The sequence below is a fragment of the Oncorhynchus masou genome, chromosome 2 (genome assembly GCF_036934945.1).
Source record: "Oncorhynchus masou masou isolate Uvic2021 chromosome 2, UVic_Omas_1.1, whole genome shotgun sequence".
In the NCBI taxonomy this organism is placed as follows: Eukaryota; Metazoa; Chordata; class Actinopteri; order Salmoniformes; family Salmonidae; genus Oncorhynchus; species Oncorhynchus masou.
The window spans coordinates 21515797-21532089 of record NC_088213.1 but is presented as its reverse complement, the minus strand read 5'-3'; the positions used below and the strand labels follow the sequence as shown (position 1 = coordinate 21532089).

At 45.1% G+C, this 16293-nt stretch overlaps 1 protein-coding gene across 2 annotated transcripts in view; it reads left to right on the top strand.

The window, feature by feature from the left end:
* The first annotated feature begins 6084 nt into the window (after positions 1–6084).
* Positions 6085–16293, top strand: part of LOC135553756 (FERM domain-containing protein 5-like) — a 131188-nt gene continuing 120979 nt past the window's right edge. For both annotated transcript variants that reach the window (XM_064985708.1, XM_064985702.1), the window contains exon 1: positions 6085–6186. In XM_064985708.1, coding sequence (XP_064841780.1) covers positions 6085–6186 — 102 coding nt within the window. The remainder of the gene's footprint in view (positions 6187–16293) is intronic.

The window sequence follows — 16293 nt, the reverse complement described above, 5'->3', positions numbered from 1 at the left end:
GTGGGTGGTACATTGCCATTTGCTCATCCAACTGACGGAGCACAATGAAAATACACACAATATCGTACATTTTGCGCAAAATGTACAACAAAAAAATATAATTTGGCCACCAGTGTCCCCTCCAAAAATGTGGTGCATGATGCCTCATTTGTGTAGCTCTAGGTCATTAGTTAGTCAATGAATGGACAACAAATTCAAAACAAAATCAAAATAACTCTAAAGAAGGATATTACACTTTTCACCTTAACTTGCATTCTCTCCAGCATACCAACAACTCAACATGCATCTCAGTGCACTAGGGATTAGGGAAGGTAACTGGCACTATCACTATGAATTCCCAGATTTTTGAGTGAGTGACACATAAATCAAGTTCAAAGATACCAATCATAATTCCTCCCATGTTACTCTGCATAGACAGTCATCAGATTATATATACAGTGGGGAGAACAAGTATTTGATACACTGCCGATTTTGCAGGTTTTCCTACTTACAAAGCATGTAGAGGTCTGTAATGTTTATCATAGGTACACTTCAACTGTGAGAGACGGAATCGAAAACAAAAATCCAGAAAATCACATTGTATGATTTTTAAGTAATTAATTAGCATTTTATTGCATGACATAAGTATTTGATCACCTACCAACCAGTAAGAATTCCGGCTCTCACAGACCTGTTAGTTTTTCTTTAAGAAGCCCTCCTGTTCTCCACTCATTACCTGTATTAACTGCACCTGTTTGAACTCGTTACCTGTATAAAAGACACCTGTCCACACACTCAATCAAACAGACTCCAACCCCTCCACAATGGCCAAGACCAGAGAGCTGTGTAAGGACATCAGGGATAACATTGTAGACCTGCACAAGGCTGAGATGGGTTACAGGACAATAGGCAAGCAGCTTGGTGAGAAGGCAACAAATGTTGGTGCAATTATTAGAAACTGGAAGAAGTTCAAGATGATAGTCAATCACCCTCGACCTGGGGCTCCATGCAAGATCTCACCTCGTGGGGCATCAATGATCATGTGGAAGGTGAGGGATCAGCCCAGAACTACACGGCAGAACCTGGTCAATGACCTGAAGAGAGCTGGGACCACAGTCTCAATAAAAACCATTAGTAACACACTACGCCGTCATGGATTAAAATCCTGCAGCGCAAGCAAGGTCCCCCTGCTCAAGCCAGCGCATGTCCACGCCCGTCTGAAGTTTGCCAATGACCATCTGGATGATCCAGAGGAGGAATGGGAGAAGTTCATGTGATCTGATGAGACAAAAATAGAGCTTTTTGGTCTAAACTCCACTCGCCGTGTTTGGAGGAAGAAGAAGGATGAGTACAACCCCAAGAACACCATCCCAACTGTGAAGCATGGAGGTGGAAACATCATTCTTTGGGGATGCTTTTCTGCAAAGGGAACAGGACAACTGCAACGTATTGAGGGGAGGATGGATGGGGTCATGTATCTCGAGATCTTGGCCAATAGCCTCCTTCCCTCAGTAAGACCGTTGAATATGGGTCGTGGCTGGGTCTTCCAGCATGACAATGACCCGAAACACATAGCCAGGGCAACTAAGGAGTGGCTCCGTAAGAAGCATCTCAAGGTCCTGGAGTAGCCTAGCCAGTCTCCAGACCTGAACCCAATTGAAAATCTTTGGAGGGAGTCATCCAATAAAATCCAAATTTAATTACTTAAAAATCATACAATGTGATTTTCTGGATTTTTAGATTTTTTGAGATTCCATACCTCACAGTTGAAGTGTACCTATGATAAAAAATATTTTACAGACCTCTACATGCTTTGTAAGTAGGAAAACTTGCAAAATCGGCAGTGTATCAAATACTTTTTCTCCCCACTGTACATGCTTACTGCGCTGCTATTTTAAATTACACTTTTTTACATTTCCATTGTCGTGTTTCAGTAAGTTCCGGGCCCTGTCTTTTACATAGCAGGTTGATACAGGATGTCTCAGTAAGTTGCAGGCCCTGTCTTTGACATGGAAAGCTGATGCAGTGTGTCTCTGCTTATTATCAAGCGGAATTATTCCACTCTTTTGCTGGCTCCCACCACCACCCTGTGATGACGGACGTACATGTACAGGACACACACACACACGCACACGCACACACACACACACACACACACACACACACACACACACACACACACACACACACACACACACACACACACACACACACACACACACACACACACACACACACACACACACAGCTGGCTCACAGCCCTCAATCAGAAGCCATAGTAGGGACAAAGAGGGAGGCCCTTGGCTAGCCTCTGCCTGGCTGTACATTCTTAGAGGGGTGTGTATGCTGCTATGCTGCTGGGATCAATAGACCACGAGGCCATGTCACATGACCCTGAAACACCTGGCCTATGACGTAATGGAAGGGATTTTCTACAAGATATATACAAGATATGTATAACATCGCCGAGGCACTTTCTAATGAACTCGCTCACCGAATCAGCATATTCGTCAATGTTGTTGTTGGACGCAATGCGGAACATATCCCAATCCACGTGATCGAAGCAGTCTTGAAGCGTAAATAGTGACCTTTAACGCCTCATGGCCCTGAACTTTTCACCCAGCTTCCTCCCACTCTGTTACAAGGTCTTGTAGAACCAGGTAACTTGATTTACTCTACAGCTGTGATTCAAGATATCATGTTGGTTCTGATATGAGACAACATGTTGATTTCTACAGTATTTATAAATGGTAGAAGTTATAATGCTTATATGCCTGTCAGCTATACAGGATAACTGTTCCCCTAATTATGATCAAATTAATACATTTATCATCATGGTTTCCTATGTCATCTCTAGGCCTCAGCAGTTTCAACATCAGCTAAACACAACCAGAGCCCCTTCAGATGTAGGCCTACTACAATATGCCTCAGTGCTGAGTAAAGTCACTCAAGTCAATATCTCATTGGATACAAATACACTTCTCTGTACAGTTTAGCAATTTAATAATTTCAATTCAAACAGGTGCTCTTGTCTGTAAAGAGTACAAATACCCTGCTTACAGTAGGTGCACTACTTCCCTCTAGTGGTCCACTAGCAAACGAGCAGGAAGTAGACTGTGTGTGGCCACTACTATGAAACTTCTGTGTTATCACTCCTATAGACATCTTCACATGCACCCAGGTGGGCCAACAGTGTATTACTGTTTGGTAAAAGCAGAACATTAAACTCCACTGACTTTTCAGACTGCTTTCATAAACATTGTGTGTGTGATGGAGATCACAAAGCTATGTAAGATATACAGTAGTGCGTCCAGCTTCAAATGGCTTCCGGGATACATATCGGCTAAGATTAAAATATAACATATCACATTTAGGGTATCGGAACTATGGAACATTGGAACATGGTGTTCCTTTTCGATTGGACTCATGAGGGTTAAGATCCAAGCTCATTGGAGCGGCTAGGTGTTGACATGACGTCTTGCGCCAGAGTGATTGGCTGGCTGTCCTGGGTTATGTCCTAAATAGTACCCTATTCCCTATGTAATGCACCACTTCTGACCTCTGATCAAATGTAGTGTACTATATATAGGCTATATTGGAGTGCTGTTTACCCCTCTCAGGTAGCATGATGCCAAGTCCTGTTCTCGCTCCTTACCCCCCAGCCAGCCGATAGGGTTGTTTTGATGTTTGACAGCCTGGGGTCTGGTCACTGTGGAAACTGGGCTTGGATTTGTAAGACTGTCCTGGGCTGCTGAATCTATGACATCATCTATTGGTTATTCACACTCAGACAGTGTTGACTACCAAGGACAGAAGGAGAAATAGGAAGAAGACGTGACCCTGTGGAAGGACAGCTGAACAACACCCAGACACCCCTCCTCACCCAGGGTCACATTTATGTTTGTGACCACACCCATTCTGCAGTGCCATGAACCAATCAACTACCGCATGCTATCACAGGCCGGTGTTACTAGCATGCTGTCATGTCCATGAATGATGATTGGTAAATGTGTTTTCTCCTGTTGTTAAAAAGTATTTGCCCACTCATGTAATGTTGAACACATTTCAGAATTTTAACAGCACCATAGGCCCATTCCAGAAGTTAGCCTTAGCAAAGACCTAGGATTAGCTTACCCTCTACACATATTTTTATATATATATTTTTATACTTCAAGGGGTCTTAAAATTAAAAATCAAATAGCAAAATGATCCATGGTATGACCATCTTAAAACAATTCCATATAGCTTAGTAACCCCTCCACCCCCAGCTTAGACAGGGCTCACTCCTTGATCACACCGACAGCTGTCCTTGCATTTTGGTACACCAGAAGTACATTCATTTCCAATGGAATGCTGTGTTTGCCTTGCAGCTTTGTGTTGCAGAGTTAGTTGCAGTGCATTCTGTGTGGTGCATTTGTTGGATTTATCGAACATATGCGTTCAACTGTATGTGTAGACGGCTTGACAGAAATGGTAGCAGAAGGTGAATATTGAAATGTTGTGGCACACATATCCAGATGATGCTGCGTACTCTTTTTAACGCTGTCTGTGATCGAGGTGTTAGACTGTTAAGTGACAAAAATAAGGGGTCAAATATATGTCAACAAAAATAACAAATGTTTCCTGATCTTTCTTATATCTCTCAGATATAGGACAGACACTTCAGAACAAACGTCCTTTTGATTTTTTTGGGGGGGGACTATCTGTTGTTCCATGTCGTGAATCTGTTATTCAATGCTTTTGTGTGGGCTAATAGCAGTAAGGCCAAATAAAATGTTTCATCAAATAATGTGTATATATATTTTTTATACTTCAAGGGGTCTTAAAATTCAAAACCACATAGCAAAATGATCCTTGGTATGACCTTCTTTAAACAATTCCATATAGCTTAGTAGAACATAGACAGGATTTAGACTCTTACGGGTTAAACAAAACTTGGTTGAAACATGAGTCTTTCATTAATGATAGGCCTAATTGATAAGTTATATCATTGAGTTATATCAAAAATATCTGCGATCCAATCCACCCCTCTACTTATTATAAACGCACACTGAGATAAAGCAGGTAGGGCAGGTACATATCGTTATGTCAACCATTTCCAGCGGCTTCTCCTAGTGGTCTAGTGGCCCACCTGCTCAAGACTACCAAGACTGCACTAGAAATTACACACCACCTGAGGGAGCCAACAGCCTATTGCATAACCAGACAATCTTAATAGTAGGCCTAGTCTATGCAATAAATGATAGACTCCCCGGGTGAGATCAATTATAGGTACATTAGGCTATAATAAGTTACATGATCATTGTTTTCCCTTACCTCAGTGATTAATGTTGGTAATTAACATTGCATATTTCCTGGTTTTTCAAAGGGTGAATCTAGAAAAATATGACTATTGCATTCTCTGTATTATGAAACAGTCTACGATTAACACCTTTCGCTCGCCAACCTCCTTTCCAGCCGCTCTCCTCGAGCGCGTCATGCACTCATTTACATACGGTGCGATTTGAAATACAATGTCAACAGCTCTTGAACTGAGCAGCTCATCGAAACAGGTCGAGCAGTCCTTGCTGGCTATTCGTATCCTTGGTGATGTAGGCTGACTGGCATTATTTCAGCTGATGGGCATGGCCCTGCATTCTGATGGAAACGTGGGAGATTCGAAATGACTATTCGTCACAATGCTCCCGCGGAGAACCAACCTGTGGTTAACACACAGAAATGTAGCCAATTTCCTCGGCTTTGACTGTCGCGCAGACACGTCATTCAGAGACTCGTCCTTGGCCCGCCCAGCAGCATTTGACTGAAGAGAGCAATGAAGAGATTGGAGGTATGATAACAGTTTAACTGGACCTCAGCAGCAGGCTAACATTTTATCACACTGAGTGAGTGATTGATACAGTATACGTTCTTTGGTTGCCCAGCCGTTGAGCATTCAGTGCGATATCACATCTGGGCTACCGGAAATACAATGCTCAACCACCGCTGTAGATTGACATTGCTGCTATCCAGGTGTTGGACCAAAGAGGAGGGACGTTGTTGATGTGACATTACATCTATGCTGTGTGCAGTTTTTTGTGGTCCCATTCACAGACACAGAGCAAGAAGATGCTGAGCCGTTTCATGAGTGGCAGCATCAGGAATCTGGAACGAGAATACAACTGTACCGTGAGGCTGCTGGATGACTCGGAGTACACCTGCACGATCCAGGTCAGTTCCTGTTTAGCAAGCAGGGAACCTATTATATTGATACTGTTGCTGTCACCGTTGGTTGCCCCACTGTGGGTCATGTCTCTTTCGCCTGAGTATCTGCTACTTGTGCGCATCACATGACAGCTTGATGAAAATATAGAAAACCGTAATCTGCATTGCGTATTAAATGTGTAACGATCTAATGTATCTCATCGGGTATTTGATATCATTCTGCTGGCTGAATTTTGGAAGCATGGCTTCAATGCACTGCAACTATCCTGAATCGTTCATTTTACAATATTGATAATCTATGGATCATCTATTGATCTATGACACTTTTCATATGTTCTATGTTTGTCTTGGTCTTAGACTGGCATTGGCCTAGGTAAAGAGTGATAATCAGCATCAATAACAGTGTCTCCAAACATGGACGCTTAGAGATGTGACAGTTCGCCTCACCATCATATTAGTAATGACAATATGTAGAGACCTTCACCATCCACAACATCTCTGGGATCTGACAAAGGAAAACTATAGCCTACTTTCCAATGTGACTGAAACACTGAATTGAAAGGAAATGGCAGGATTTAACACCAACCATGTAAAGTCTGTAAACAAATGCTGATACCTTATCAGAGAAGAGGTCAGAAGAGGTCAGTCAATCAATCAGCCATCTGCAATCAATCTGCAATCAATCAACATTACTATTTTTTTGCGTTCTTTGTATCAGAACCTCTGACTTTCTGAGTATTGTAATGACCCTGACCTTCCTTTTGCTGATCCATGCCTGATCAGGCCCTTGCATCTGCTCTAAGAGAGAGACAAAGTATTCAAACACAAGACACATCTCCAGGACACACATTTTAAGGCTTGTCACAAGTCACATTTGAATCACTCTCAGACCGTTGTTGATGATCTGCAATTCTCTCACAGAGAGAGGGAAGGGGAGGTAGATGGATAGATGGATAGCTAGACAGACAGACAGACAGACAGACAGACAGACAGACAGACAGACAGACATGCATTGGAAGAGAACATGTGAGAGAGTGTATGGGAGAAAGAGAGCTTCAGCTCTTTATATACTGCATTTGGGCGTTATTAGTCTGTGTACCTCAACGCTTTAGGGCTGCACTGCTCACAGCCGTACTCAGCTTATAATGTGCTCTCTGGTCCTATTCTGAATGCATCTCTGGATCTTCTGCTCTCTATTGTTACAGGGTGGTTTGGAACAGGACATATTCAAACCCTTTATGATACTGATGACAGTCAAATGGTCAAAGTGCCATCTAGTGGCCTCATGGGTGGAATGTTATTCATATTTGTCATAATTTCATTCATCAACATTGTTAAAAAAATTCAGAAAATCCTGTTTTATATGTTAAACAGTTTTGTTATAGTTCTGCCTTCTGTGATGTATACAATGTGTAACATTTGGATGCAAACTCAAAATAATCTGAAATGGTACAGGTATCTTCTTTTTTGTAAGCCTGTGTGTGTTTCAAAATAGATTTGTTTTAGACTACCAAGAAACACTCTGTGTGCCCCTGATTTAACCCACTGCAGTAATTAAATAAACGTTTAAAAAAAGGAGGGAACTCAAGATTTTGAGATGCACTGACTTTGTGGTAAGATGAACATTTTAACTTCTGATGGTGTTTGGTCTTCCTCACCTTGAAGGAAACTGGAATCACTCCTAGCCAAGTCTTGAAATGTACTGTATTTTCCCCAAAGCTCTTCTAGTCTTAACGGCACATTGGTATTCCTTACTTTGACCCTCTTCAATTCGCCTGGAATTCATAGTTTAAAACAGAAACAAGTACATTTATTAATAACTTTAGACAGGAGCTTGAATTAAATATGCCTCTGTCTTTGATATAACGTTATTGATCCAGAAGAGCAGAGAAGTCCTCTCCTCCTCATCAGTATGGCTGACTGAGGCACTGGCACAGAGTCAGTGGTGGTGTCCCAAATGGCACCCTATGTAGTGCACTATATTGGACCAGGGTTCATAGGAGTCTGGTCAAAAGTAGGGTGCCATTTGGGACGTCCACAGTCTACAGGTCTCAGTCAAGATGCTGCATTCTGTGGTGCACTAATGAAATCACCACCGTTCCCTGGAATTCTAATGCAGGACTTGGATGGAGTTCTGATTTTGTCTTGTAAATGCATTATTGAAATAGACTTCCGCTGCTTTCGTCTAAGTGGGCGTTGTTAAGTTATGTTGTTTACTGCCTGGCGTGTTGCCTGTTAATGTTGGGGTTTGTTAAACTTTTACTGCAGTGGGCTAAATCAGGCTCACACAGAGTGATTCTTGGTAAGTCTTAAACACATCTACTTTAAAACAAAAGTATACACTTCACACACATGGTTATGGGCTTAAAAAAATAAGACACCTGTACCATGTCAGATATAGACTTGAAATGTATTATATTTTGAGTTTGCTACCCAATATTACACTCTATATATATTACAAAATATTAAAATATAACAAAACAGTTTGAGTTAGAAACACCAGATTTCGGGTCAGGTTTTTAAAAATAATCTTTAATAACGATTAAATTAGGAAAAATCTGAATAACATTTCACCCATGAGGCCAAAGAGGGTGCTTTTGGTCATGGACTGCAGGAAAGGGCTTGGCAGCTTTGTTTTTGGAGCCAACATTTAGATAGAAAAGCCTATTGTAGATGTCAAGTTCTCTTTTCTTTCTTCTCATGCCTATACCATACAGTTTGATCATAATTATGTCCCTATTGGCAAAATACAAGCAGACCGTTGAAATTTAACAGAGATTATCTAAAATTATCGAAGCATTTTCTTCATTATTATACAATACTCGTCTTTGATCATACCAGCACATTTAGTTGTTGAGTCCCACTTTAAATGAAGTATGACTTTAAGGTTTTTAATAGCATACATAAAGGCTTTGTAAGCACTGCAAAAATACTTCACAAATAATCTATAAGTGTATATCATGCTTTATAAAGGTTGACACTGACATTCCCATTCGCACTGTAAGGTCAATTGCCAAATGTGGCACAACGCACTATGTATGTTTATCCACCATTTATAGAGTATGACATACACTTATAGGTTCTTTGTGAAGCATTTATGTTGTGCTTATTAAGTATGCTATATAAAGCCTTTATTAATTGTACTTTGTTTAAAGTTGGAGTGTCATAAGTGCATTTGTTACTGTACATGAACATGTTATTACCAAAAGGACTTCTTAAAACTGCATGTGGGTTAATCCCCAATCATTCCCAGTCAAAATAATCTCTCCTACATGCAATACCAAATAAATCCTGAAACTGAGGTTCCACCTAGAGTGAACATTACAGGAGAGAGAGAGGGTTCCAAGTGGGATCATTTCACCCCATGATAGTCCTGAGACTGGGATTGTTGTTCCCCTATTTATATATCTTTCTAACTGCTGGTTCAGGCTTAATAGAACCTAGAATAGCAGGAAGATGTGATTTAGACAGCCACACCTCTGCTTATCAGTCCCTCTAGCTACAGGCCTACTCTACGCCACCAGGCCTGAGTTCAAATAGTATTTGTTGTCTTTCAAATACTTCAGCTGTGCTTAGGTGAATAGGCCTGGTGCAGTAGAACTAATCGTACAGTAAAGGCAAACAGACTCAAGCAAACGCTCACAAATACTATTTGAACCAGTCCTGACGCCACAGAGCTGAATCTACACAACGCATGTCACTTTGATTCGAAGGCACCCTGCAACAACATGGTTAATCCATAATGTAGAGGAATAGTGAGATAAATCCTCCAAGGCTTTGGTGCTCTCTCAGATTAGGATGATTTGTAGTCATGACAGTAGTAACCATGATTCTAATGATGTCACTGGATACATCCCAAATGTCACCATATTCCCTATTTAGTGCCCTACTTTTGATCAGGGCTCTATGGGGCTATGGTCAAAAGCAGTGCACTTCATAGGGAATAGGGTGCCATTTAGGATGCAGACACTGACTGCTTCAGCTTGTCCCTTTGTTTGCTGCTCTTTCAGCAATTCAAAAAAAATCTCTGATGCCAAATTTCAGAATTTAAACATTTGCATCCTTGTCACTGACAGCTTGAAATGGTGCTGATTTTTAATACTATGACGTGGACAGACCGGTAGGATTGTCGAGCATCTGCCGGCGAGACTACTTACCACCTCTGAACAGAGTGGTGGATGTAATTTGCAAACCAAGTACAAAGCGATTCTCCATGTAGAAACGTGTGAAAATGATGGTCATTATGGTCAGTCGCCAACAGTGGGTGGTCCCTAAATCCCACCGCTCTGACAGCAAGCGGACGGTGGAGGAGCAGCCCTGCACTGTGCAGACCGACAATTGGTCTGGTGAGTTTTCTCCTTTACTTTTACTAACTACTCACCATGACAACTGATAAACCCAACATGCATCTCTCTAATACTTGGTTAAGCTGCATGTGAGCTGCTGTGCCCAACCCATTCCTGGAGGCAGTGGTGTACAGCTGTTAAGATACGGTATACTCCATAGCAGTTTGGAAGAACAAAACAACTCTGGTTGTGTGCCAACTTCAGGCAGGCGTTGCATGAAACCTTACACCTCCATATTTAGCCAGCAGCACCAGAAGTGGACCTTTAACCACACCAGTCCCAGGTGACCTGTAGAGTGTCGGATAAGAAGCACAGAAATATTTTGATATGGTATTTACGTCCATGGTAGAATTGCAGTTACACACTAATAGTGTAATGGTTTTCATGCGGTGATGGAGAGTCGGACCAAAATGCAGGGTGTAGATTGCGATCCTTTAATGAACAAAACGTAAACACGAATAAATACAAATACTACAAAACAAAAAAACGTCCCGAAAACCGAAACAGCCTATACTAGTGTAAACTAACACAAAGACAGGAACAAGGACACTAAAGACAATCACCCACAAAACACACAAAGAATATGGCTGCCTAAATATTGTTCCCAATCAGAGACAACGATAATCACCTGACTCTGATTGAGAACCGCCTCAGGCAGCCATAGACTAACGCTAGACATCCCACAAAACCCCAAGACAAAAACACACCACAATAACCCATGTCACACCCTGGCCTGACTGAATAAATGAAGAATAAACATAATATATTTCGACCAGGGCGTGACAGAACCCCCCCTAAGGTGCGGACTCCCGGACGCACATCAAAACAATATGGAGGGTCCGGGTGGGTGTCTGTCCATGGTGGCGGCTCCGGCGCGGGACGTGGAATCCACTCTATAAATGTCTTAGTCCCCCCTCCTCGCGTCCTAGGATAGTCCAACTTCGCCGCCGACCATGGCCTAGTAGTCCTCACCCAGAACCCCACTGGACTGAGGGGCAGCTCGGGACTGAGGGGCAGCTCGGGACTGAGGGGCAGCTCGGGACTGAGGGGCAGCTCGGGACAGAGGGGCACCTCGGGACAGAGGGGCAGCTCGGGACAGGGGCAGCTCAGCACTGAGGGGAAGCTCGGGACTGAGAGGAAGTCCGGCACTGAGAGGAAGCTCAGGCAGGTAGTTGGCTCCGGCAGATCCTGGCTGGCTGGCGGATCTGGAAGAGTCTGGTTGACTGGCGGATCTGGAAGAGTCTGGTTGACTGGCGGATCTGGAAGAGTCTGGCTGACTGGCGGATCTGGAAGAGTCTGGCTGACTGGCGGATCTGGAAGAGTCTGGCTGACTGGCGGATCTGGAAGAGTCTGGCTGACTGGCGGATCTGGAAGAGTCTGGCTGACTGGCGGATCTGGAAGAGTCTGACTGACTGGCGGATCCTGGCAGACTGACGGATCTGGCTGTTCCATGCTGACTGGCGGCTCTGGCTGCTCCACACTGACTGGTGGCTCTGGCTGCTCCATGTAGGCTGACAGCTCTGGCAGCTTCTTGCAAACTGGCAGCTCTGGTGGCTCCGTGCAGACTGGCAGCTCCGTGCAGACTGGCAGCTCCTTGCAAATTGTCAGCTCCTTGCAGACTGGCAGCTCCTTTGCAGACTGGCAGCTCTGGCTGCTTCATGCAGACTGGCAGCTCCTTGCAGACTGACAGCTCCTTGTAGACTGACAGCTCCATGCAGACTGGCAGCTCCGGCTACTCCATGCAGACTGACAGCTCTGGCTGCTCCTTGTAGACTGACAGCTCTGGCTGCTCCATGTATAGTGACAGCCCGGGCTGCTCCATGTAGACTGACAGTTCTGGCTGCTCCATGTAGACTGACAGCTCTGGCTGCTCCATGCAGACTGACAGCTCTGGCTGCTCCATGTAGACTAACAGCTCGGGCTGCGCTGAACAGGCGGGAGACTCCAGCAGCGCAGGAGAGGAGGAAGGCTGCGCTAAACAGGCGGGAGACTCCAGCAGCGCTGGAGAGGAGAAAGGCTCCGTTAGCGCTGAACAGGCGGGAGGCTCCGGCAGCGCAGGAGAGGAGGAAGGCTCTGGCTACGTTTAACAGACGGGAGACTCCGGCAGCGCAGGAGAGGCGCACAGTAGGTCTGATGCGTGGAGGTGGTACTGGGGTGTGGAGGTGGTACTGGGTAGACCGGACCGTGCAGGCGCACTGGAGCTCTTGAGCACCGAGCCTGCCCAACTTTACCTGGCTCGATGCCCACTCTAGCCAGGCCAATACGAGGAGCTGGTATATACCGCACCGGGCTATGCACCCGCACTGGAGACGACGTGCGCTCCACAGCATAACACGGTGCCTGCCCGGTCTCTTTAGCCCTCCGGTAAGCACAGGAAGTTTGCGCAGGTCTCCTACCTGGCGTAGCCATACTCCCTGTGAGCCCCCCCCCCCCAATACATTTTTGGGGCTGACTCTCGGGCTTCCTTCCGCGCCGCCGTGCTTGCTTCGCCATCTCCATTCTCCTATAACCTTCTTCGCACTGCTCCAGTGAATCCCAGGCGGGCTCCGGCACTCTCCCTGGGTCGACCGCCCACCTGTCTATTTCCTCCCAAGTAGTGTAGTCCCGATATTGTTGCTCCTGCTGTTGCTGTTGCTTCTCCTCATACCAAAGGCTCTCAGCTTTCGCCGCCTCCAGTTCTTCTTTGGGGTGGCGATATTCTCCAGGATGATCCCAGGGTCCTTCTCCAAACAATTCGTCCTCCCATGTCGACACCTCCTTTTGTTGCTCCTTGGGGCGGCTACACTCCCCTGGTTTAGCCCAGGGTCCTCTCAAGTCGAGGATTTCCTCCCAAGTCCAAAAGTCCTTTTTACGCTGCTCCTGCTGCTGCCTTTGCTGTTTCTCCTGTGGCTCCTGCCTGTCGACACGCTGCTTGGTCCGTTTGTGGTGGGTGATTCTGTAACGGTTTTGATGCGGTGAAGGAGAGTCGGACCAAAATGCAGGGTGTAGATTGCGATCCATGTTTAATGAACAAAACGTAAACACGAATCAATACAAATACTACAAAACAAAAAAACGTAACGAAAACCGAAACAGCCTATACTTGTGTAAACTAACACAAAGACAGGAACAAGAACACTAAGGACAATCACCCACGAAACACACAAAGAATATGGCTGCCTAAATATGGTTCCAAATCAGAGACAACGATAATCACCTGACTCTGATTGAGAACCGCCTCAGGCAGCCATAGACTAACGCTAGACATCCCACAAAACCCCAAGACAAAAACACACCACAATAACCCATGTCACACCCTGGCCTGACCGAATAAATGAAGAATAAACATAATATATTTTGACCAGGGCGTGACAAATAGCCTATGAATAGTTTGTTTATTTGGGTCGTTAATTAGTTACTAGTCGTTTTGAATTATACTAAGTCATTACCAGACAATACACATTAATACCATTCCATGTCCTATTACATATCAGGAACATACCAGAGCACACATTACTGGTTATAAAGTAGAATGCTCAGCCTTACTGGAACATAAGCACAGTTCTGTTGCTTACAAACCTTGATAGATAAACACCTTTCTCTGTAGCTTAGTGAATATGTACCTAGTCGCTGTCAGACAGACATTCGAGCCACAGCGTGCCTGCCTGCAGAGCGGACTGGCAGGCTGCTTCCGTCAGCAGTGAGGCAGTGATGACGGAGCTGTCTCTGACTGTCTGTTTAGGGTTCAAGCGGCTCTACTGTTGCTGTGCGGACCCACGACAATAAATAATACAAATGTGTGCCAGGAGTGAATATTTCATGGAGCGGTTCACCTCTACCTCAGACTGCTATGATAGCAGGCATCACAGCACACATGTTTTTGGGGCTGTTTATACACAAACACCCACAGACGCACACACGCAAACACAGATGCACACACCACGATAGCAACAGACATGTTGCTGCTAGTAGTGATTTTTCATTTCATTGTGGTGCAGGCAGGAAGCAAAAATATAATCTTTTAGCTCACTTTGCAACCGCTGTATGCTCCCTCTATCCTCACCCAGTGATGATGTCACTGGGATAGCTCAGGACTCTGCAGCAGTGCCTGTAGGATCCACAGTCAGCACAGGAGCAATGAAGATTCCCGCTGTAGTCACTCTCAGTATAGAGTATATTCTCTCAGTGTACACATTCATCCTATATGGAGCAGTATTAGGATGCCCCAATCTGTCCAGAGAAATTAAGAGATACCTGTAATGGCTTTCTTCTGTTGAAAGAGGAGCGGACCAAAATGCAGCGTGGTATTTTTGAGACATGTTTAATGAAGAACGAAAAAACACGAATAATACAAAAACAACAAACGGAACGTGAAAACCTAAACAGTCCTATCTGGTGAAGACACCGAGACAGGAACCATCACCCACGAAAACACTCAAAGAATATGGCTGCCTAAATATGGTTCCCAATCAGAGACAACGATAATCACCTGACTCTGATTGAGAACCGCCTCAGGCAGCCATAAACTATGCTAGACATCCCACAAAACCCCAAGACAAAAACACACCACAATAACCCATGTCACACCCTGGCCTGACCGAATAAATGAAGAATAAACATAATACAGTGCCTTGCGAAAATATTCGGCCCCCTTGAACTTTGCGACCTTTTGCCACATTTCAGGCTTCAAACATAAAGATATAAAACTGTATTTTTTTGTGAAGAATCAACAACAAGTGGGACACAATCATGAAGTGGAACGACATTTATTGGATATTTCAAACTTTTTTAACAAATCAAAAACTGAAAAAGTGGGCGTGCAAAATTATTCAGCCCCTTTACTTTCAGTGCAGCAAACTCTCTCCAGAAGTTCAGTGAGGATCTCTGAATGATCCAATGTTGACCTAAATGACTAATGATGATAAATACAATCCACCTGGCTGGCTGACTGGCAGATCTGGAAGAGTCTGGCTGACTGACGGATCTGGCTGCTCCATGCTGACTGGCGGCTCTGGCTGTTCCATGTAGACTGACAGCTCTGGTGGCTTCTTGCAGACTGGCAGCTCCATGCAGACTGGCAGCTCCTTGCAGACTGACAGCTCCTTGCAGAATGACAGCTCCTTGCAGACTGACAGCTCCTTGCAGACTGGCAGCTTCTTGCAGACTGACAGCTCCTTGCAGACTGGCAGCTCCTTGCAGACTGGCAGCTCCATGCAGACTGACAGCTCTGGCTGTTCCATGAAGACTGACAGCTCTGGCTGCTCCATGTAGACTGACAGCTCTGGCTGCTCCATGTAGATTGACAGCTCTGGCTGCTCCATGTAGACTGACAGCTCTGGCTGCTCCATGTAGACTGACAGCTCTGGCTGCTCCATGTAGACTGACAGCTCTGGCTGCTCCATGCAGACTGACAGCTCTGGCTGCTCCATACAGACTGACAGCTCGGGCTGCGCTAAACAGGCGGGAGACTCCAGCAGCGCTGTAGAGGAGGAAGGCTCTGGCTGCGCTAAACAGGCGGGAGACTCCAGCAGCGCAGGAGAGGAGGAAGGCTCTGGCTGCGCTAAACAGGTGGGAGACTCCAGCAGCGCAGGAGAGGAGAAAGGCTCAGGCAGCGCTGAACAGGCGGGAGACTCCGGCAGCGCTGGAGAGGCGAGAGGCTCCGACATCGCAGGAGAGGAGGAAGGCTCCGGTTGCGCTGGAGAGGCGAGGCGGACTGTAGGCCTGATGCGTGGTGCTGGCACTGGTGGTACTGGGCCGAGGACACGCACAGGAAGCCTGGTGCGGGGAG